This window comes from Hemicordylus capensis, chromosome 3, assembly GCF_027244095.1.
Source record: "Hemicordylus capensis ecotype Gifberg chromosome 3, rHemCap1.1.pri, whole genome shotgun sequence".
Lineage (NCBI taxonomy): Eukaryota > Metazoa > Chordata > Lepidosauria > Squamata > Cordylidae > Hemicordylus > Hemicordylus capensis.
In genome coordinates, this window is record NC_069659.1 from 167,223,327 (window position 1) to 167,247,510 (window position 24,184).

At 44.3% G+C, this 24,184-nt stretch overlaps 2 protein-coding genes across 5 annotated transcripts; one reads left to right on the top strand and one right to left on the bottom strand.

The window, feature by feature from the left end:
• Nucleotides 1-5,945: 5,945 nt before the first annotated feature.
• CLN5 (CLN5 intracellular trafficking protein) lies at nucleotides 5,946-14,906 on the bottom strand. 2 transcript variants are annotated; one of them, XM_053311438.1, is made up of 4 exons: nucleotides 14,674-14,906; nucleotides 13,256-13,355; nucleotides 11,812-12,037; nucleotides 5,946-8,092 (listed from the first exon to the last, which is right to left on the bottom strand). In XM_053311438.1, exons 1-4 carry the CDS (start codon nucleotides 14,799-14,801, stop codon nucleotides 7,581-7,583), a joined length of 966 nt encoding a protein of 321 aa, XP_053167413.1. In that variant the 5' UTR covers nucleotides 14,802-14,906; the 3' UTR covers nucleotides 5,946-7,580. The 2 variants fall into 2 exon arrangements, with proteins under 2 accessions (XP_053167413.1, XP_053167412.1); XM_053311437.1 differs by having other exon boundaries at nucleotides 13,256-13,421.
• Nucleotides 14,907-15,290: 384 nt separating this feature from the next.
• On the top strand, nucleotides 15,291-23,351 carry LOC128351692 (glutamine amidotransferase-like class 1 domain-containing protein 3, mitochondrial). 3 transcript variants are annotated; one of them, XM_053311439.1, is made up of 4 exons: nucleotides 15,291-15,552; nucleotides 17,179-17,350; nucleotides 18,673-18,877; nucleotides 22,997-23,351. In XM_053311439.1, the coding sequence occupies exons 1-4, from the start codon at nucleotides 15,445-15,447 to the stop codon at nucleotides 23,187-23,189; spliced, it is 678 nt and encodes a 225-aa protein (XP_053167414.1). In that variant the 5' UTR covers nucleotides 15,291-15,444; the 3' UTR covers nucleotides 23,190-23,351. The 3 variants fall into 3 exon arrangements, with proteins under 3 accessions (XP_053167414.1, XP_053167415.1, XP_053167416.1); XM_053311440.1 differs by lacking the exon at nucleotides 15,291-15,552 and adding an exon at nucleotides 15,593-15,616; XM_053311441.1 differs by lacking the exon at nucleotides 15,291-15,552 and adding an exon at nucleotides 16,197-16,326.
• The last annotated feature ends 833 nt before the right edge of the window (nucleotides 23,352-24,184 follow it).

Below are 24,184 nucleotides of genomic sequence, written 5' to 3' on the forward strand. Positions count from 1 at the left end.
GCCTCTGCTAGCCTGATTTTCTGCAGTCGTGAGAACCACCAGGCTCAGCTCCGAGCCCAGTGGTTCTTGAGCGGGTAACACGCTCAAGTAGCCCGCCCCTAAAACCGGGTTTGCGGAGTGAGCACTCTGCAAACCTGGTTTTTTAAAATTGTGAGTAGTCGCGCCATGGCTCCGTGCCATGGTTACTCACGAGGAGACTCCTGGAGGAGAGGTGAAAAGCTGCCTCCCAGCTCCGGGGGTCTCGCCAGCATGCACTGAGTGCTCACGCAGGGCATGTTGGAGCTTCCAAGGGCCGATCGGGGGCTAATTGGCCCCCGCTCCCTCCAGCCCCCGCCGGCTCCGTCACAGAGCCAGCAATTGTGTGGGCGGCCAATCTGGCCTCCCAGGGCTCCTGCCCTGATCTTCTGCGGGGACAGCGGGCTTAGCCCGCTGTCCCCGCTGAGCTGCACTGAGCTCACTGAGTGTGAGACCCGGCTCATGAGCTCAAGGCTCAACTGTTTTGCTTAAGTGCTTGTTGCAAGGTAACTCCCCATGCTCTACATCAGAGATTCTCTACGTTGGGTCCCCGGATGTTATTGGACTTCAGCTCCCATAATCCCCAACCCAAGCCCACTGGGGTTGGGGGTTATGGGAGGTGCAGTCCAATAATATCTGGGGACCCAACATTGAAAATCCCTGCTCTACATTAAAGTGCTATAGAGGTAACCTTTTAACTAGAAAGTGTTCATGTCAGTGGGCCCCCAAAAGCTATTAAAAATACTGTTGTACATGTTTATTTATGAGAAGGTTGTTTTTTGTTAGCTGATTGTAGCTTGTACCGTCCTAAAATTGAAAACTAATGCAGCATTTGTCAGTTGGCATTCTTGAAACAAAAACTTCTCAAACTCAGTGCCTCGCATCCGAGGCAGATTTATGAAGGTGGAGCAAGAGCTCCAGCCTCTCAGGGAGCCAAAACACTCGATGCATTGTGTGGTAGCCCAGCACCCAGGGAATTGTACAGGGAAGCTTTTAAAGTGGATAGCAGCAAGGAATCAGCTGAAGCAGCTTGTGATATCCTATCACAGCTTGTGAACTGTTCTGTAAAAACACTTGGACTAATTTCTACTGCTTGACAAAGCTTCATGGATTTGCCAAATGTATTGATTGCTTACTGAAAAACACAAACCCCAAACACATAAGCTAGAGATTTGAGTATTTGGAGGAGGAGAAGGTCGTGCCATCAGGGCCAGACTGGGGGCACAGAGGGCACTGATTCACAGCTGAGCAAGGGTTTGATCCTGGACTGACTCAAACACAAAGATATTACTACATCACAATAATGCCTTCAAAACATATTGAGGCAGCAGTAGCCCACCTGTCTCCCACTGAGCGAGAGCACAGGCAGCAACCACAACAATCCACTGAGTTTACATAATTTTACAGCTGCCACAGCAGCAGAGGCGTATCTAGGGAAAATAGCGCCTAGGGCAAGCACTGAAATTGCGCCCCCTGTCCAAACATCCGACACCCATATTTCAGATAACTTTACCATAATAACAGCTCAAAAATACAAGTCAAGCTCGTCAATCTTTTAATATTTCAAAAACTATTTCCAGACCAAAAAATGCTGGAAAACTATAAATTTCAGTATGCTGGGGCTCATGAAATACCCAAATACTATAATGTGGAAGTGTTCTTGGAAAACTAAACAGAAGTGCCTGTCTAATTGTTTACTATGCATTGTAGCATCACTTTTACATAAGTTTTAAAAATAAATGGAGAATTTGACTTTTCCCAGATACTCTGAAAATAATTAAAGGATATGCAGAGTAAACTGTGTCAATGCTTGGAATATATTCTAGTATTTCAGAAAGACAGTTAAAATTAGAGAAAGAGAGCAAGAAACTCCCAGTGGGCGTTAATACTAAGGATTTCACACTGATTCAAAGACAAACTCACCATTAATAGCCATATTAGCAAGACATCACATTTACTTATCACAAGAAGCAAAGTAAGAGCACATGAATCCAATCCTAGCTCATAAGCTTCAGCTCATTATTCACAAGCCCTGATTCTCTGTACATAGTGCCAAACTGAATATGTGTACAGTGACTTTATATATATATATATATATATATATATATATATATATATATATATATATAACCTGTAGCCCCTTTGGGGGGCTTCCTAAAGGCCGTGGAGGGGTCTGCAAAGGTTCCCCCTTCCCCTGCTGGCCTCCAGGGCCTTGCAGGGACCATTTGAGCATGTGCGGTGGCCATTTTTAAAAATATTTTTTTTTAAAGGCTGCTGAAAACAAAATGGCCACTGTTTATGCTCAAATGGCCTCACAAAGGCCATTTGAACATGCATGGTGGCCATTTTGTTTTTGGCAGCCATTTTTTCAAAATATTTAATTTTTTTAAATGGCGCCCCCCTTCAAGTGGCGCCCAGGGCATGTGCCCTGCCTGCCCTACAATAGATACGCCCCTGCACAGCAGCATTCTGGACCAGCTGAAGCTTCTGAACTGTCTTCAATGGCAGCCCCACATAGAGCACAATCTGGACGTTACCAAAGCATGAGTGACTGAGGTCAGGTCCAACTTCTCCAAGTAGGGTTGCAGCTGGCATACCAGTTTTGTTGGGTCCAGAAACACCCCCAAGCTGAGGACTTTGTCTTTCAGAGGAAGTGTTACCCCATCCAATACCAGATTTACTTCACTACAAACCCAGAGCACTTCCGTCTTACCTGAATTAAGTTTCAGCTTGTTTGCCCCCATCCAGAGCAGAATAGCCTCCAAGCCCTGGTTCAGAGCATCCACTGCCTCCCTGGTGTCTGCTGATTTAAAAGATAGGTAGAGCTTCGTGTCATCAGTGTATAGATGGCAGTTCAGCCCACACCCATGGATGACCTCTCCCAGGATTCTGTAGATGTTAAACATCATAGGGATAAGGAAACACCACAGAATAGATCCCTGTGGCACCCCACATGCCAAAGGCCAAGAGGTGGAACAGGCATCTCCCAGCACCACTTCTGAATACAACCCTCCAGGTAGGAGCGGAGCCACCATATAATTGTGCTCCCAACCATGGTCGATGGTATCGAAAGCTGCTGAGAGATCCAGGAGAATCAACAGAGTCACACACCCTCTATTTATCTTGCATTGTAGATCATCCACCAGGGCGACCAAGGCAGTTTCCATGTGTGTCCAGATCAGAAAACAGACTGGAAAGGATCTAAGTAATCAGATTCATTCAGGACTGTCTGGAACTGAGATGCTACCTGAGACCATGTCTACTAGGAGGCAAGCAGTGAGTAGGAATTGGGAGCTGTTAGTGTGGCCCTTGGACAACTGGTGATCTCTACAATACATAATGAAAGACAGAATAGGTTTTGACCATGGCCAGGATTTAGCAAGGCACATACATGAAATACTTTCCGATTGGTTGGTTGCAGAATCCACTTGTGCCTAATAGAATGCCATTCTAGAATATTTCCTGACTCTGGAGGCAACCCTTGCATGTGCAGAAAACCATGTGTGGCTCTTGGATCTCTTACAAGAACCATAACATTTCTTCATAATAGTCAGTAAAGATCTTAAAAGTCTAAGGGACTTTAGAGTTCTTTGGTTTCTTGAACAATAGCTTCTCCCATTCTCTGTGGCAAAATCTTTTTTGAAACTCTGCAGGTTTTTTGTTTTTTTTAAAGCTTTGTCATTATAGTATTAAGTCAAATTTCATTGGCCAGCTTTTGAATCATGGCTAATAATACATCTTGACTAACAAGGCACTGGTGCAGTGAGAGAAGCAGCAGTACTTCTGAAGAATTTCAGACTAATGCTATACCAGTGCTATTGTGCGGGTCAGGGAATTTGGGTGACCTCCCTTTCCCTCATAACCCCTCAGTGTCAACTGAAAATATCTTCTCAAAGGTATATTTTTGGGTGGCACACTATGCTTCTTGGGTAAGGGTGAGTTTCCCAAGTTACCCCAAGGATGAGTTATCATATAAGAAATCATTTGAAATTGCTGGCACTGCTAACCAATTGAGTTAATCGATGGTACCATAGCTCAGTGGAAGAGCATCTGCTTTGCATGCAGAAGGTCCGAGGTTTAATCCCTAGAATCTCCAGGTGGGAGTGAGACTAGGAAAGACTCCTGCCTGAAACCCTGGAGAGCTGTTGTCAGTCAGTGTAGACCAGGGCTGCTCAACTTCGGCCCTTCTGCAGATGTTGGCCTACAACTCCCATAATCCTTGGCTATTGGCCACTGTGGCTGGGAATTATGGGAGTTGTAGTCCAAAAACAGCTGGAGGGCCTAAGTTGAGCAGGCCTGGTGTAGACCAAGACTGCTCAAGTTAGGTCCCCCCAGCTGTATTTGGACTACAACTCCCATAATTCCCAGCCACAGTGGCCAATAGCCAGAGATTTTGGGAGTTGTAGGCCAGCACCTGCAGGAGGGCCAAAGTTGAGCAGCCTTGGTGTAGCTGGTACTGAGCTAAATGGACCAATGGTTTGACTGGGTATACGGCAGCTTCCTGTGTTCCTTCTGAGCTATGTAGCTCAGTTAGTTGAACTTCTCAGATGCACTGGTACATCTCCCATTGAAGAGAAGCTTAACATTGTGCTTCGCCCCACCTTTGAGAGATGAGCTGGGAGCCACATTCCATCTGGTCTGGGTGAGAAAAAGCTCCACCCTTATAGATAATTGCATCTGGTGTTTGCCTGGGGTCTTTCCATGAGTCCCATAAGGGCAACCACACAGGAATACCAGAGAGCTGGGAAGGAACTTCAATACAATGAGGCTGTTCGCATGCACATGCAAAACTGGGCTAAGGGAGCCCATCCCAGTTTTGCACGCATGTGTGAACCACCAAGATCGGGCCTGACCACAGCGCCAAACCCGCCTATGGATTCACCCTTGAAAATGAGGTGAAGGGAGCGAGTGCGGTGCATTATTGGAGCTCTTGGGGGGCAGGGCCACACAAGGCAACACATCCCGGCACCCTGACTCTTGGAGCTGCTGGTGCTCATCTGGGCAGGCAACCCGCCTGCCCAGGGATGGCAGAATGATCATCTTCAAGGAGGTAAGCTCTTTAGGGCTTCCTCCCCACAAACCTGGTAGCCCTTTCCCACGGTCTGTGCGAAAAGGCTCAATGTCTGTCTTAACTGCCCCACTGTTGACAGATGGAACTGGGAGGTGTGCTCCATCTGGAGCTCTGCTTCTTTAAATCTGTTGTAAGCCACTTTGGAGATCATTTGATCAGGCAGGAATACATCTTAAAGAATAAAGAGCTGGTTTTGGCACAACTGAAATTCCACAATTATTTCGAGTAAGGTTTGTCTGTTCCTATTTGCCGTTTCTTAATTTCCCCTCAGTTTTTGATTAGCAATGGAATTGTAAGAGAGTGTTTCTGTTTCAAGAGCTTCTTTGAGCAGGAGCAGCAGCATTTCAATTATCAATGAAGCCTTGCATTTTAAAGAGCAAGTAGTGGTGATGTCTTAGGAGCAAAACTAGATGTGGTGGCATTTATCACATGTTTTGGTCCTGTATGTAAAAACTGTTGATCGCCATGGAGGGTGAGAAAGCTTGAGAGAGAGAGAGTCTTTAGCCTTTTGCGCCTGCCTGGTTTCAAATTGAACCAGAAGTGGGAGAAAATTGAGTTGCATTTGTTATTTCTACAATATTTTCAGTTATATTTAATAACAAAATATTTTAGTTATGTTGTTCATAGCAACCTGATGAAAGCTCACTAGATTCTCATTTTGCATGAGAAAACCAGACCTGAGAAATAGTGACTGTGTGAGTATAACTAACATATGAATGAGACCTCCCCTGGAGAAATTATAGTGTGGAAGTTAGACATTTCTTTAATGGGGGTTCACATATTAATTCAATGTGGCAGCACATCTGTAAGAAAAAGCAATTACAGAAAAACTACTAAGATTCTAAGTTTAAAATGAGAATTTGTTTTTTTAAAAAGTTAATTTATTAGCAGTTTTATAAACACCATAGAGGACAAATTATTGATGCTAGTCTGAAAAGCAAAATAAATCAAAAAACAGCACAGATTAGCTGGCAGCAGGAGGGGGGAACACACCACCACACTGAAAATTCCAGTCAACAGCAGCTCACTAATTTAACACTCATGTCTCATCTAGTTACCTATGATGAGTAATAATTCCCCTCAATTGACCAGGTGCATCCTTGCTCTTTCTAGAACATACCTTACGAGTGTCCCTGAGCCGGGGGGGCCACCAAGGAACCTTGCCACCCCACTCCATTGCCCTCATTTCTCTCATGCAGCATTTCATGGGCTGAAGGTGAGGAGGCTGTTGGGCTTTCCTTCCTGGAACTGGGCAAGAGAATGAATGCAGGCGGACTGAGTGTGGCCAGCAGAGTCTGGCCTCCACTGCCACAGGCAGGAACAAGGCGGGGGCAAACAGGAGGAATGTTGCCCTGGTGGAAGATAGAAAAATGGGTCAGCAGGGGTCTGTCCCTGAGCTGCTGCCCAGTTTACTATGCCCCTTCCTTGGCTGACAGCAGAGAGAGGAAGGTATGTTCAGTCATCTTAGCATTATTTTGTGTTTTCATTGAACAGTACTATTGCAAACTGCATATGTGGTGCGCTCATTCTTCTATGCTTCAACCAATTGGCTCTGCAAGGGTCACTTCATTCAGGCAACAATTTGAAGGGCCACTCTAGACATTGCACTCGTACTGGTGACTGACATGTCCACGGCAAGTTTCATAGCTGCTAGCCATATTGTTGAGAATGGGAAACTCACTAAGGGATGTTGGTTTTCAGATCTAAAAGGGTTTCTGCAAGTATTGGTGTCTCCATAATACATCCAATTGCCTCAGTTCTTCAAATCTTTTGAGATGGTAGAAATTATATGTACCTGCATGTAAACTTCATTACAAAGCAATGTGAATATATAATTTAGGGGGTGTGGTCTGGTGTGGCTTTGGTATTCTTAGGTTTCTGACAATGTGAACAACTGCTACCCAGTGAATTCTGAGGTTCAAAATTGTGGTTCCTTTTTTTTTTTAATGAAGAGGACTCATTTGCCCATCTTCTGACACAAAAGCAAAACACATTTAGTTCATTCTTCAGCTTGATTGTCCACTGTTAACTCCTCACTCCGAAAGAATTGCGGACTTAACAGACTCGTGTGTGCCAACTCTGTTTTGAACCTCTAAAATTATCATCCCATATCAGAGTGTTATGGTAAGGGGAACTGGGGCAAAGATGAAAGTGGAGACTCTTCAGTATGCAAGTAATTATCACACAAGAAAACTACTTGTGGGTGAAATGCAATTGGTATGCCATTTGAAACAGGCATATGGCAGAGTTTTGGTGGAGAATGCCGGTCAACACTTTAAAAAAATTACACTAAATGTGTATTTGGCAGCCAGGCCTTGTGCAAAAGACTTCTTTTGTTTGTTCAGCATAAGATAAAACAGTTCAGATGATTGTCTTCACTAGAGGAAAGCAATCTTTTCAGTATTGGTAGATATCTACCAGCATTTGCAGAACACTGCAATAACCATCTTTTGGGAACGTCCTAAGTGATCAATGTTTGTTTGAGTAGGGAAAACTACATGCTAGATCTTGTGGTGTTTGAATTGGGTAATGGAATTTCTTCGTAGGCTATTTTAATGAAAGGATATTTCATGGGCAAAAACCAATATTCAAGGTTGTAAAAGAGATAAAACTGATGGTTCAGAATCACTTCATCAAATATGCGCCAGAAGTTTATGAAGAACTCTTTGACTGAATGATAAGGCTTGAAGGGAGAATAGAAGTCTCTAATTGCCATGGCTAGCGACTTGTTTCCTCGCGGTCCAAATATAGATGTTTCATTCCCGAAACAAATGGGCTCTCCACTGAAGAGGGTAATGGTGGTGTAATTAGTTTGTATCTTCTTAAAAAGAGCCCCCAATTCAGCCAGCTTCTGATACGTTCTGAGTACAAACTTGGAACACTCGTAAGACTCGAACCACACTCTGCTATGCTCAGCTGGACTGTCTTTGACTGTCCACGATTCATAGTAAATGCCAGTTTCGTTGTCATATTTCACCCATTTTGCCATTTGATTAAAAATAGCTCCTGTAACAGAGAGAAAATAGTATATATCACACTTACAGGAAGAAGAAAAGAGACAGCTGGCATTACATTGAGAATCCTAAGGGCACAACTGCAAGTATGTTCAGCTAAAAAAGAAATGAAATTCTATGCAAAAACATTTGCTAAATTCTGTTTATTTTGCTCTTGCTAGTTATGGAGAGGCAAATTATGAGCTATGCAGGGCATGCAGTCCCACATCCTTGGCCATCTAGAAGTATTATGCAATTACCTGTTGCATGTACTGGTTATATGGCACTCTTGTATAATATATTTGTTTTAATTTTTGTTGGTCAAGGCCTAAAACAGAGATTTGCTTTGTTTTGATTGTTTCTTTTTATCATTCGGATATTGCAGTTAGCGTTCCCTCTAATTTTTAAAATCAGTGAGTAGAAAGAGTTTTGTCCTGGGTGGCAACATCAAGTCTGTGTGCGCACATAACTCTCTCTCTCACACACACACTCACACACACACGTTAATGACTGTGAGTGTTATTATTTGCATGCCAAATTTTAAAACGCTTTTTCCCCGGGGAGAGCTGCCACTGCCTCTCATCCTCCCCAGCTCTGGTCGCTGCCGAGGGGGATCTGCTGCCACCTCCTGCCCTCCTCTCTCTGCTCCATCTGAGCTACGGGGGGCGGGGGGGAGGAAGCTGCTGCTGCTGCCACCTGTCCTCCCCCAGCCCCAATCTCTCTGGGCTCTATCTGTCTGGCTGGGCGGGGGAGCTGCCTCCTCTTGTCCTCCTCTAGATGATTCAAATCTCATAAGATCTGCAGGGGGGAGGGGGCAGGAGGCGGTGGCGTGGCAGCGACCTGGCTGGGGAGAGGGGGAAGTGCAATAATGCTTCCTGGGCAGTTGGGTGGCAATGGTGGGGGCCTGCATGGGGGTCTGGAAGCTGGTGCGCAGGCATGCACCTTAGAGAGAACACAGATTGCAATGCACACAGCCCTACCTATAGCACAGTGTGTGACAGATTTCTGTAGCACAGAGTCCCAAATCAAATTTAACATGAGGAAATGGCCATGTACTCATTTTACAGCAAGCCTTGCAAGAAGCCACTCATCTAGGAGGAGGAACATTTCCTTCTGGATGGATAGCTTGCCCGACCTGCTGATCAGGCCATCCTGATGGACATGCAAAGTACAGGTGGGCAGCTTATACACAGGCATACAAAACCTAAGGGTGCATTTTGTGGTCAAAATATGGAGAGAGGGAGTTTCAGCATGAGCTTCTCTTCACAGAACTGAAAACCCTATATTTATGCTCAAATTAAGTGTAAAAATAATTATTTTTACTATCTTGTAAAATTACACACTGCCCATTTGCAATTCTGCATTAAATCATACTTACTTTAGCCATAGCTAAGATAATAGGAATGCCTTCAACTTTACATAACCCTTCCCTTTCATCTCTCCTACTCACACTCTTCCTTCCTTCCCTTTTTAGTGCTATCCATGGTTAAAATTACATCCACCTTACCTCAATAAAATAGTACTCCAAACTAACATTTAGCGGTTCAAAACATGCTACAGGTTTCCTTCCTCTATTCCATTTCCTCGTTGCCTCTAACCATGGGTTGCTACGATGTTTGAATCAGACTAGTATATTTAGCACTAACCTCCAAACCATGGTTAGGAAGATTGTCTGAATTGGTCTATGAGGATGTAACACTTAATCAGGGTAAAGTGGTGAACAGGGAAGGGATGGATGAAGATTTTGTTTTCCAATTTAATTTTTATTAATCAGTCGATATCTCGGTAATGCAATGAGCATATTAACTTCAAACTCTCAACAAAAAGACCTTTTATTGTGCAAAGAAAAACAAAAACTTGGTAAACATAAAACCATAAGACATTTTGGTGTGACACACCAGCCTCAGTTAAGTTAAAACAAACGAGCATGTTGAATTCCTTAGACACGATAATACAGTTTCCTGACTGGTGGAGAGATAATGGGTGGGGAGAGAAGGGGAACACCTGATTTTTCTCAGAGGTTAATAAACTTCATGGCTCCCGAGCATTAATGTCAGGTCTCAGTTTCTCAATAAATAATGCTTTTGTAGGTTTCTTTCAGTCCCCAAAATAGATATTTTAGTGGGCACTATTTGGCCTTCATGCTTAATCCTCATATGCAATGACCAGATAACGTACACATTCCCTAGGTTTCAGAACATTATATCTTATGCATATTTACTAAGAAGTAAATGCCATAGAATTTAGTGGGGCTTGCTTACTGTGTGCTTAAACACTGAAACACAGCTAGAACCACTAGTTGTAAAAAGAGGATGATTATACAGGAACCTTCCCTAGCATTTCATACTAAAGGATTAGTTAATTTTTCTCAGAATATACAATATATACTCTTGTTTAACAATTCTGGGCTTTTCTGGCAATGTTCGGGAAGCTTTCCAAAGTGAGGAAGGAAGGAAGAAATCTGTGTGAAGGCCACTTCAGTCTTTAAATTGGATGTCATAGGAACATAAGAACCTGCCTTATACCGAGTCAGACCATGGGTCCATCTCGCTCAGGATTGTCTACCCAGACTGGCAGTGGCTTCTCCAAGGCTGCAGGCAGGAGTCTCTCTCAGCCTTATCTTGGAGAAGCCAGGGAGGGAACTTGGAACTTTCTGCATGCAAGTGCTCTTCCCAGAGCGGCCCCATGCCCTAAGGGAAATATCTTACAGTGCTCACACATGTAGTCTCTCATTCAAATGCAAACCAGGGCAGATCCTGCTTAGCGAAGAGGACAATTCATGCTTACTACCACAAGACCAGCTCTCCTCTTGATGTCTCATCCTGGGCTAACAATCTCTACATTCACTTCAGCCTCTGTGTAGACATTCAAGTAGCAAATCAGAGACTGAAGAGAGAGAAACTCTCAAAAGCAAGCTGAGAGAATCCACAAGCCCAAGCAACAACATAGGCTCATGATGCACCTCTCTTTCATCCTGTATACATGATCACGTAAACAATGGGTGCATTTGCACTGACGATTGACCCCGAATTACTGCTGGATGTCTCTTACCAACACAGGAGTCACAGCTGATGAGCAAAAGTCATCATGTATATAAACTTAGCTTACTTCTGTTCCCCATGAGATGCTTGAAAGACAACACAAGAGTAGAGTGTAGCTAGTTCAGCCCTCCCAGACTCTTTCACCCTCCTTTCCTTATTGCAAGGGACAGCCACTGCTGCTCTGGGGATAAAACAGTGGAGAACAGCAGCAGTTTACTCCTCACTGAATTGGGAGAGCAACATTTTCGAGGAATCTACTGTTGTTTGGACCAGTACATGCAAATACATCCAAGAGAGCTCTGGACATGCATCAGTGTGATGGGGTTGTGCTAGCACTAAGACTTAGCACAAAAAAAGGGGATGTGTGTTCCAGACTAGTCCTTGAGCTAGCAGGAGATGTTGACAACTGGCTATGCAACACACCACGCAATTTTGTATACGTCCAGAAAAAAAGAAAACATTCCTGGTTGTGCAACTTAGTGAAACACCATAACTTTGTACAGCTTTACAAGCTGCTTCACTACCCTGGATATCAGCCAGGAAGTGTTCCAAGATCATCCTGAACTCCTCATTTGAATGAACAGGAACAGAACCTTAGCATAATGATCAATAATGCTCAGAAGTAAACACTTCTGAATGCAGACTGCATAAACAATGCTCATGATCAAAGTATAAAAGTTTGGATTTTTACCTGAGATTGTGGACAACAGGACCAAGGTCCCATTCTCTTTCCAGTGGGCATCATCTATTCCTTCATAAAAACAGGCAGCCCCTTGGTTGCACCAGAAAGGTTCAGGCACATTAGGCCGGAGATGTGGAAATGTGCAGTTTCCTAGTTGGAAGAGTTCATACCACTCCATTGTATAGTTCTTCCCAGTTAAGGAGCTCTTGAAACCAACAGCATCATGCATGATTTTCTGAAAGAGAGAAACAACCAAACTGGTTTGCAAATTCACCAGCTCCATCTAATATATAATCTTCACAGAAGACAAGCTTCCTGTTCAAAGGGCTTTCATTTGTTTTTATATGCATATATCACAGTGCTCAGCCAGCATAATCTCATAGTGGCATACAGAAATATTAATCAAATCAAGAACAATGTACAGCATGAAATCTAATCAAGTGCCTAAGCCTAATCAATGGGCATATGAATTTGCACAGAGCTGAGCTCTGAAACAAAGAAAACAAGTGTAAGACACAGTTTATGATGCAGACTAATTGTGATCTAAAACGAAAAAATTGAAAATCGCTTTCTCCAAAGTACTTGGTTTTACTAAAAATATTTCTGTATTCTCTTCAATTAAAAAGAAATTCTGTAAGCAGTTACATAGCAAAAGAACTCGCAGTCTAAAACAAAGCACAAAGGAGCCCCAGCAACAGTCACTGGAGAGACTCTATATCTACCCTGAGCAGAATAGGAGCAGTTGCACTCCCTTTGCTAAATATAAGAGAAGCATCACTGGAAGGGTGCCTTCTTTCCCGGTTAGCAGGAGTAAAGTAGTTTATGGTATTCTTTTAAAAAAACCCCAACTAAGATTGTCAAAGTGACTCAAGCCTGATTTGTTCTTTTGTTTTTCATCACACACACACACACACACACACACACACACACACACACACACACACACAGAGAGAGAGAGAGAGAGAGAGAGAGAGAGCCTTTATATTGGTGGCAAGCTATCAACATTTTAAATCAACAAATCATTCTGGGAAATGGTATAGTTGGCATCAGATGCCCTCATGTGATTTTTCTGCAGGCAATTGGCCCCAAGTCAAAGCAACATTTGCATGTTTAATACCTAAAGAAGAAAATTAATTAATGCTGTCTCTGTACTATGCCAGCAATTGGCACAGGCCAGGGCAATGTTTTTAACTGAAAGTTTAATGTTAGTTCTAAGAAGGAAAAAATTGACAGAGTCCCAAAATGTGAGGAAATCTTCCTGGAGAGGACCCAATAATTGCCAGAGTAATAACAGACACATAAATGTTTTCTAAAGGCATTCACTAGGTTTCAAATTAATTCATTTATGGAAATCCATTTTGTCTTACACTTTTAAAACGTTCAAGCTTGATTATGATAATAATAAAAGCATAAAAGGACAGAGATGAAAGAAAAGCAAGAAAGAAAACCTTACCACATGACCAAGGAGATCTCCAAATTTGAATTCCCAGACAGGAGCCTGTAATCGATATACTTCAAGGACATCTTTATCATTCATGGCTGGAATGGGAGAGCTAGATGGGCAGAAAGTGTAACGAGCTTGACAGAAAGGATCTGTTTTAGGACGGTAACCAAAACGCCTGCATTAAAATAAATTTAATTTATTTCATTTTCTAAAGAAAAGCTTACATGCACACAGTAGGCTGAAAACTGGAACTTGCTCCTTGCCTGCACAGAGTTCTCCTTCTCATGGAGCCATTTCACACATGCATGTTCATAATTAAGTCTCCCATGAATTGATTACTTAACACTTGATGAAGCAACTGAATGTATATGCACCATCTCTGTTGAGAAGAACTGGCCCAGTTTGGATGATATATCCAAGCTGACTCTTATCCACAGATTAAGGACACACACAAGCACATGCTACTCCCCTTCACATCATGCCTTCTCCTTATCAAGGGAGGAGGTGGATGAACTTCCAGCACAGCCTTTCTGAAGCAACTAAAAGCTGCCCTTTTTTGGGGCCATGACATTCCTGATTATTGTTCTTCCTGATGCTGCTATATAGTTTATTTGCCCCAGTGCCTGTCTAATAGTTTTATTGAGTAACTGTTTTACTTTTGTAACTTTGATGTTTTATAAATTGGTTTAATTTTTCTCCCCCACATGCAATCCAAATACATTAATGCAGATGATCAAACCTACTAAAGTCGACAGCATCCATGCCCCCCCACCCCAAACCCCTACCCAATAGCCTATAGGATCTGGCTGTTGACCTCTCACTACCCTGGGCACCTTTAGGGCACCTCAAGACAACATTTCTGGATCCAGCCATAATGTAAACAGTGATGGTAAACGTCAGATGCAAATGGGATTAGACAGCAGGCTTTACCGCGGGTTTACTAAGAGGTTGAAGCTGCCCAAAGACCAACACAAAAAGTGGATTTTTTTTTTTTACACCCCAATATAAATCGGGCTATACTGTAAGGATTTTTACACACCTCAGGCTCTACCGTGAGTTTGCCAGGGAGTTATTCGCACGTGGCTTCATGCTGTGGGGTAAGTGTTGAGCGAAGCCACGTCGAATCACACTCGCAGCATTGAGGGAAGCAGCCCCTCCCCTCTGCTCTCGAGTTTTGTTTCTGCAGGTCCACATGGCAGGCTCCGTGTTTTCCTTCTCGCCAATTGGGGGCGGGGGGCTCCTGAGCATGCCACTTATCATGCTAATGATTGTAGTCAAGGAGGAGATGCAAAGTAAAAACCGAGTGTGAAAAACACCGATCCCTCTGCGGTGGCTGTGTTAGCTTACACACCCTGAAGCAGAAACCTTGCAGGACTGCCGCAGCCCCCCGGCAGTGCCGGCACCCAGCCTGTGTGCAGTCGACTCACCTGTAAGGCACCGGCCACTGTCCCTGACTCGAGCAGCCCGTAGTCAAGCAAGTAGGAATCCCCAGTTGCAGCAGCCAAAGCAGCAGCAGCAGCAGCCACCAGCCTGACGCCATCGAGATTTCCCCCATCGGAACACCGCCTGCCCTTGGAAGCAAATCGCCAGCAACGCAGCAGACTGGGGAAAGTTATGCTACACCCCTCTCTTCGGACAGATTGCTGCGCTGTGCTTCCGTCTTGCGGCTGCTTGCACACAGACACCCTGCAAGTCAGCTGAGGGAGGTCAGCCCATCACATGACAGTCAGGGAGCCCTGATGCACACACGCTCCTCGCGGATGCCTGCTGCGGTGTGTGTGGCCGAAGCGTCAAGAGATCCAGACTTCGGTCTCTTCCTCCTCGGTACCTTGAGGCTCTAAGTGCCTACACGGGGTGCAACAAAATCTCTCGACGCTCGAACTTACTCCATGCTTCCTTTCCTCGGAGGAAGTTGTGCTCAGGGGGAGAGAGAGATAGTGGGCACTTACGCAGACTTACACATACAGGCGTGCGACTAAGCACTTCCTTGTTGAGAATAAGCCCCGCTGCAACTGGTGGGACTTCTGAGCAAAGGAGCCAAAAGATCGAGCTGGACGTCTTGGATTGGTTTCGCTTTTACACTAAGGCGCAATCCCCTCTCCCCGCCTGTTCCTTTCCAGAGCAGTAGGGGGCGTGCCAGGGCGACACCCCTTGATCTGCGCGGACCCTGCTCCTCGAAGCAGTGGAGTTGAGGCAGAATGGGGAAGCGGGTGGCTGTCGTTCTTGCTGGTTGCGGCGTCTTTGACGGCAGCGAGATCCACGAGGCTTCGGCAGCCCTGGTTCATCTCAGCTGGGCTGGAGCAGAGGTGAGACCGCCTAAGGTTTGGCTAGCCCCAGCAAGCTGCAAATCAAGGCGGACGGATGATTTTCGTAAGCGTATATGGCCGTTGCTTGTGGGGCCTTCACCCGCGCCCCTTGGCAAGCCTGGAGGAGCCTAACCGCCTCCCTTCTCATTTAATTATTTGGTGCACACACACACACACACACACACACACACACACACACACACACACACACATATATATATATATATATATATACACACACACACACACATACACACACACACACACACACTAAAAAGGTTCTTTGCTTGGCCCTGCAAATTCCAGCCATTTGCAAATGGCTGGCATTTGCAGGGCCAAGCAAAGAACCTTTTTAGTTGAGCGCTTGCTCTAAGCGACTCAAGGGGGTGCATGTTTCCTGCCCCCGGAATAGAACTGAATTATGCGCTGTGATATGGGTTCCATTGAAATCCTGGATGGTTGTAATAGTTTGTACAACGAGGGCCAGTTGATCTCCGTATGTTTGAAGTTAAAAAAAAATTTTTCACCAGGCTGCTGGGGTGTTGGCTCGCGTGTTATTTCGAAGTAGCTAGGTTAATGTTAACTTGTAACACTTAAGCATTGAAGCAAGTCAAGAACTCCTATGACGCTCTAGCCAGGAAGTGGCGGCTGTTGCAGGTAACGACATACTTCCGGTTGAATAATTGCACGGGTCTTTTGCAAGAGTTGTGACTCACTTTGCCCTATACGCGTATAAAGCTGAGAACAAGGGGCTTCTCCGGGAGTGTGTTTTGAGTAAGTGAAATCCAACTCGTGCAGACTTTCATCAATGAAAAGCCGTCGAGTGGGAAATGTGTCTTACTGACTTCGTGGCTCTCCTTCTGTAGGACCAAGAGACTGCAGCCATCTTAAACGCCCCTGTACATCAGTAGAAGCCACATACTAGGCCTTGACCATTTTTCTTGGGATCTAGGAACCAGCTCAAACATTTAGGAGCCAGAAAATAGACACTTGACAAAATTACTGGATATTGGGCTAGTTTGCACAAAGATCAACTCAAACAAACAGAGAGGGTGGTGATGTGCCAGGAATGCACCAACCCTAGCGTCACTCTATTTTATATTGGAAATTCTATTAGTTTGTATTAGAAATATAAACTAGAAATACATTAAATAACCTAAACATGGAGCTATGGGTTTTAAGCCACAAACAATAGTTTTTTAAAATGAAGTTGAGAACAGGAAGCTACATAGAATGCTCTGCAAAGTTAGATTAATTAATAGCCTGATCTTCTTCATCTTTACTCCGAATTAAATTTTGCTGATATCAATGGGACTTATTCCAAGTAAGTTCGTTGGATGGCAATATTAGACTATTTTGAATACACATACTTATACCACAAAGGTGATCAAATAAATAGAGCTTAATTTGTTGTTGTTTTTTTAAAAGGATTATCGGTTCCTGACTTTTAGCACAATTTTAATAACCATGTGAAGGTTTTATCTGTCTAAATGGCTTGCTGCCTAAAATGCATAAATATTCCTGAAATCTGCCTTTGAAGTTTGATTTTTACTTGTTCACAATATCAGTTTATAGTGCTTCTATTTAAACTTTCCCCCAGTATTTTTCTTTGTTTTTGCTCTTCAGGTAAAGATATTTGCGCCAAATGTTGAGCAGATGCATGTTGTAGATCATTTGAAAGGCAATCCAAATGAAGAAAAGAGAAATGTTTTAGTTGAGAGTGCCAGGCTTGCACGAGGGAACATCCAGGATTTGGCGGAATTGAAAGTTAGTGAATTCGATGCAATCATTTTTCCTGGTGAGCTTTTAAAAAAAAAAAAAAATTACTAAAAAGTGATTGCTTTAATTGTCATGTACTCTTCTTTCTAACCTATGAAAATTTGGCACCACCTGAATTCTCACAAATTGGTTCTTCGACTGAATATATATTCAATTATAAAAAACCCGTAATTTGAAGATGAGAGTTCAGGTGCTTAAAATTTTCACTTGTGCTCTAAAAAGCATGGAAATTGCAGCTTAAGGGGCCCATCTGAACTTACATACCTTATAGACTGTAAGGACTTTCTCATATATCATGCTGCCTTAAGAAATGAGGCTCGATGCACCCACACTTTGCCTTGGTCTTTCAGCTCAACATTGGACTGGAGAGGGATGTGTCAAGGTAGACATTCAACAGGTACAACCTCCCCGGTCACTTGCGGGATGGCCCTGATGAACTTCTGCCTGATGCATCTCTGTATGCATCTATAGGTGCATCCAAAATGTCACCTATATAGTAACTGTCCAGCCAGAAATTCCCAATTCTTGATGTACTATGATGCATACCAATCAGTAATTGGAGACCATGGCTGTAGGAAAAACTACCAGTACCAGAAACATATGCATCAGTCACAGGTCCCAGAAGGGAATTTAGGGCAGAAAACTGTGATGCACCAAATATATATATATACAGTGGTCCCTCGACTTACAAACTACTCGACATAAGTATTTTTCGAATTACAAACGGCAGTTTTAGATCCAGTTTTAGATGCGGTTTTTTCGACTTACAAATTTTTAGATGGGGTTTCCTCGACTTACAAATTTTTAGATGGGGTTTCCTTGACTTACGAATTTTGCATGCGGTTTCCTTGACTTGCCTGCCTGTTTACTGCCTGTTTATTCTTGAAAAGAAATGTTCCTGTGCAGTTTGCAAGCCTTACTGGGGGTCTGGGTCTTTTTTCTAGGCTCCGGAACGCATTAATCCGTTCCCAATGCATTCCTATGGGAAACCGCTTTTCGACTTACGAATTTTTCGACTTACAAATGTGCATTCGGAACGGATTAATTTCGTAAGTAGAGGGATATATATATATATATATATATATATATATATATATATATATATATATATAAAAAACACAAATGTGTATCAGTTTTATACTCAACTGCCATGGAGTCTCACAAAGAATATTTCATTTGGTGAAGGTGCCAAGAATTTTTCAATGAGAGATCCTTAGTCCTCCCTCGTCACAGAGCTACAGTTCCCAAAATTCCCTGGGGAGGAGGGGCAGGCAGTCTTATCTTAGGAAAAGTTTCTTCCCAGTACTTCATGAAGTAAATTCATGTGTCTCTTCTTTCAAGGGGGCTTTGGTGTTGCTAAGAACTTGTGTTCCTGGGCTGTGGAGGGGAAGAACTGCACTGTCAATGGACTGGTGAAGTCCACTCTTGAGGCTTTCCACAGTGCAAAGAAGCCCATTGGCTTGTGCTGTATCTCCCCTGTGCTGGCAGCAAAAGTCTTTCCAGGCTGTGAAGTCACTGTTGGCCACAACAAAAATATAGATGGAAGGTAAGGAACAGTGAATGGTTTGGAGTGCCATCCTTCCCTTGTCCTTTAAGTCTCTCTGTGTGTATGTGTGCGCACACGCATTGTGTGCGCACACGCATTGTGTGATCCAGCAATTATTACTGTATTCAGTAATACTCTTATAAAACTAGCCATAAATGGTATTCCCAGAGGTGAACCTAGATAATTTTGGAGCCTGGACCTAAAGGTGTTTGGAGGCCGCCCTGCCTGCTTGAGCCCCCCTCCCCCGCAAGTTAAGAATCACCCCCCTACACACACACACCCCTACACCATGACACATGTGTGTGTCCCCACTCCCTCCCCCATCTCTAAAGCACGGGTCATAAGCACACTTGGCCTCCCAGTGCAGTGCGGGCCAGCAGTGACCACACCACCCAGGACAGACTAAATAGAATTTGGGGGCCCCAAGGAGGTGTGGAGGCCCTGGACTCCGGCCCTGAAGTCCTGGGGGAAGAGCGCCGCTGGGTATTCCACACTGGAAACATGGCTACCTTCAAGTGTATTTTTGACAAGCTGCAGGTGATTCTGGCTTGTAGTTGAGAATCCCTATATGGCAGATGCTTGCCACAGTCACTTGAAGGTGTGCATTTAAAATGTCATAGGTGTACACATAAGGAATGTAATGAAACCTTCAGCATTTCTACAGGACTACTTTTTCCCAGAGAACAGAGATTGAAGGCATGAGGTTGGAGGCCTTCAGGAGGAAAGGAGAAAGAATGGAGGCAGTATCTCCTGCAGCGAAATGTTGTAGGGCTTAATTGTGCTGGTATGGAATGCCATTAAGCAGCCAGAAGTAACTGGGAATAATTTAGCATGGGACTTGACAATTCCCAGGTGCCAGTTTGCCGTGGTGCCTGGAAACTTAAGCTTGGCATCTGAGGCAAGTGATAGCTGTAGCCAGGAGGAGTGAGCAGAGCAGGGGCATCTGTCTGGCTCAGGCAAGTGATTGATCAGCAGGACCAGGGTAGGGATGTGCACGGAACTGGTGGCTACTGGTTTGAAGGTGGGGCGGGGGGTAGCTTTAAGGACTGGGGAGGGTGCTCCCCCCCACCACTATGTTTCCCCTGCCAGTGCTGTGGTTTAAAATGGTCCTACGAGGTGGCAGCCCGAGTGCACACCGGACCGGAAGTGCCTGGTACACATGCACACATCACAACATGTGCACCAGTTACTTCTGGGTGCTTTCGGTCCAACACGCACCGGGGCGGCAAGGAGATATGCTGCCGCCCCACAGGACCATTTTAAACTACCTCGGCTGAGGAGGTGAGAGTGCCCTCCCCAGTCCTAAAGCTGTCTCCCCCCCCTCCCCACACACACACCTTTGAACCGCCAGACTTTTGAACCAGTTCGGAGGTCTGTAAAAGGGCCTCCCTACCTGTTCCTTCTACATCCCTAGAACAGGGAGGGAGCAACCCACCCCCACCTTGCTTGCTCACTCATCCTCCTGGTTGTGTCTGTCCATTGCCTGCCTAATGGGTGTGAGTAGAAGGAAGAGTGTGCAAGCAAGGTGGGGGCAAGCAAGGCACGGTGCCCCCCCCCCCGGCATGGAGCAGAGGGCACTGCTGAAAGTAAGCGGTGAATTTTTGGGCTGGTTCCTAGTGCCAAAGAGAACTTGTTGAGGTCTGGTTTAGCCCACCAACCTGCCCTTGTAAAGAGTCCAGCCACAATTTAAAGTTGCCAGATGTGCTGAGGCAGTGCAGTTCCATTGGTTCACTATACATTACTGTGGCCTTCCTACACAATTGGAGTTCAGCAGGATCTTTAAATAAGCTATTGTTGATGACAGTACAAAAAATAACCTTTCTGTTTATTTGGAGCAGGGCTGCACAACTGTGGCCCTCCAGCTGTTTTTGGATTTCAACTCCTATCATCCCCAGCCACAGTGGCTAATAGTCAGATATTATGGGAGTTGTAGTCCAGAAGATGCAGCCCTGATTTGGAAGAAGAAGCCTCCAAGGATAAGAATCACTGCAGTGCAGCAGAGATTGAAGTGCTCAGCTAAGGAAAAATAAATCACCATGCGGCTGTAATTACAGCTATGCCTGCCTGGTGGAATCCACAGAACTTTGAGTTAGCTCGAAAGTTCAAACAATGGGATAATGTGTGTGATGCCCAAGAATGAATATTGCTTAGTCAAGTGGACAGATTCAAATATGTCAAAAATCTAAATAAGAAAAGCTTATGAAATTTTATGGAGCAACAAGTGTCTCCAGATTACGTTGAATTAAGATGTAAAAGAACAGAACCAGATTTGAACTGGTTTCAGTACATGCAAGTATGAAATCTGATGGTTTCCAGTATGGAAGATTTGAGCAGAAGCTGATCAAAATTTGGAATGTTACTAATGTCTGTGATTGTGTGAAAAGGAGCTGCACAAAAAAGCTGATGGGGTGTGTGTTTGTGTAGGCAGAAATGGGCGTGAGGTAGTTAAATGGATACTCTCAGTGAACCAGTAAAAAAATTGTCAGTGTGGAGCTGAGATTTCAAGAAGTATGGCAGTTAAAGAGGACCAGGTTAAAATCTGCTCTAGTGATACTACATTGCAGTCAGGATCAAAAACATGTATCCAGCAGAATCAGAGGGATGTCTGATACATAATGCAGGATATTTTTCATTTATGTTGAAACTCTGAAGCACCAAAGACATTGTGGCTTGGGGCTGTGCAAAATATTGCTGAAGTAATGGGATATCAAATTGGGTTTAATCTGTAAACCTGCATTAATAATTGAGAAAAGTAAATAGGTGACAAGAGAGCAATTGCTTGTAGGGATGTGTATGAAACTGTTCAGAGGCCCTTTGAAGGGCCTCAGAACTAGTTCAAGCAACCGGCTCCTTCGGGGCGGCAGCATACCTCCCTGCCACCCCGTCCCCTCTTTGCCCGGAAGTACCTGCCCAACGTGCGTGCGCATGAGTGAGATGTGCATGCACCCAGTGAGCGCATGCGCGCCCGGCACTTCTGGGCAAAGAGAGGACAGAGCGGCAGGGAGGTATACTTCCACCCCAAAGGAGCCTTGAAAAACATCGCCGGTGGGTGGGTGGGAGGAAGCGGAGGGAAGAGTAAGTGCACCTGCCCCTGCCCTTAAAGTGCGACCCACCACCACCTTTGAACCACCCCTGCCTGGTTCCGTGCACATCCCTAAGTGCTTGGCTGTGGCAATAACGCTGGTCACGTGGTAGCAAGCATGACCTGTCCCCATAGCTAAGCAGGGTCTGCCCTGGTTGCATATGAATGGGAGACTTGATGTGTGAGCACTGCAAGATATTCCCCTCAGGGGATGGAGCCACTCTGGGAAGAGCAGAAGGTTTCAAGTTCCCTCCCTGGCATCTCCAAGATAGGACTGAGAGAGATTCCTGCCTGCAACCTTGGAGAAGCCGCTGCCAGTCTGTGAAGACAATACTGAGTTAGATAGACCAACTCAGTATATGTCAGTTTCCTATGTTCCTATACTGGAAATGAAACATGCTGTCCATTCTGGAAGATTGACATACAATGATATAGTGGGTGGTGGTAATTAAGGTTAAAAATGGGGAAATGTAAGATTCTAACAGAATTAAAACCTGAGTAGTGCACTTCTGCAAAGTTTTTGTATATAAAATATAACCCAAAAACCTGAATATAACTATTACTAATGTGATAGACTATTAGTAGACTATTACTAATAGTAACAGACTATTACTAACTATTACTAATGTGAAGTATTCTTTCAAGTAAAAGAAAATTTAAAATCTAATTTAGCAGTTGGCTCCCAGATCTGTATATGAATTGTTCAGCTATAGGGATCTCCTTGGGAAAAATAGCAAGAAATATTAGGATTGTCAAGACCTATCTAGTCCAGCATCCTGTTTCACACAGTGGCCCACCAGATGCCTCTGGGAAGCCCACAAGCAAGAGTTGAGGGCATGCCCTCTCCCTTGCTGTTGCTCCCCTGCAACTGGTATTTGGAGGCATCTTGCCTCTAAGGCTGGAGGTGGCCTATAGCTAACAGACTAATAACCATTGATAGACCTGTTCTCCATGGAATGTTCATCACCACATCCTGTGGCAGAGAATTCCATAGATCAGTCATGTGCTGTGTGAAATTCTTGTTTTCTTTTTCACAGGTTTCCTGATGCTGAAACAGCATCTGCTATAGAAGAGCTTGGGTGCAAGCACATTTGCAAAGATGTGAGTGAAGCCCATGTGGATTCTACCAACAGAATAGTCACCACTTGTGCTTTCATGTGCAAGGCCCCTTTGCATGAGATTTTTGATGGGGTTGGCGTAATGGTTGCTGAAGTCCTGAAACTTGTGTAAGGAGGATCACCGTTGACTTGCCGCTTGATGGCTGCTGGTACATGGAGGATTAAAAAATGTGTAACAATAATTGTTGTTGGTTGCTGTAGTAAATATGCAACAATAAGACTGTGTGTGATAGAATTAATAAAATTAGTCTTCTACTAAGTTCAAGATCTTAAACTTTAGTTGTTGGCATCTTTGGCTTAATCTCTTCTCTCCTTCTCGGCTCCTGAAATAGTTTTACCGAAGAGTTCATGGTTGTCAAATGGTGTCTCACTTTAAGTGGGGGAGAGCAGTAAGTGAAAGATTGGCATCTGGCACATATCTCTTAAGGGAACTGCTAGCAACTCTTTGCGCCACATATGCAACCTCTTTCCTCTGGATTGGAATTGCGGGGGGGGGGGGCGATATTTGTTTGTTTTGATCCCATTAGTGACGTTTCAACTGTTTATCACCTTTTCGGAGACTTGAAAATACATGAAACATGCTTTGGCTAAATGGTTTTAATTCTGGGAAGACTTGTCCCTCTGGAACTAAAGGCAGTTCAGCAGAGTGTTTTATTCTGAAGTGCCATAATTTCAGTGGAACTTAAACCTGCTCAGCTTCATCTGGATTGCACTCCTAACCTCTAAAAAGTATCAGAGTACAGTCAAAATGATACATTTTGCAAGCTGTTCTTAAGCTATTTATTCTCTGCTGCTCTGGGTCCAAGGGCATCTCACAGATGGGTTATCTTCACCCACATGACTCCAAGGCAGGACTATGCAAATTAGTTAGAGTTTAAGTTTGGGAGGAAGAAGCCCCTCCCCAGTGTTTTTTGTCCTGCGAGGCTCCAGGCAGCTACTCAGAGCTACAGCTCTGCTGCTTTTATTTTCGTTTTCATTCAGCTCCTCTGTTGTTTTCCTGCCTTTTCCCTCCACCTAGCTGGGCTGCAGCATTGGATGGCAAGACCCCCCAGAGTACACTGAGGGGGTCTTTTTTCAGCTGGCTCTCACTCTCCGCTGCCACCTGCG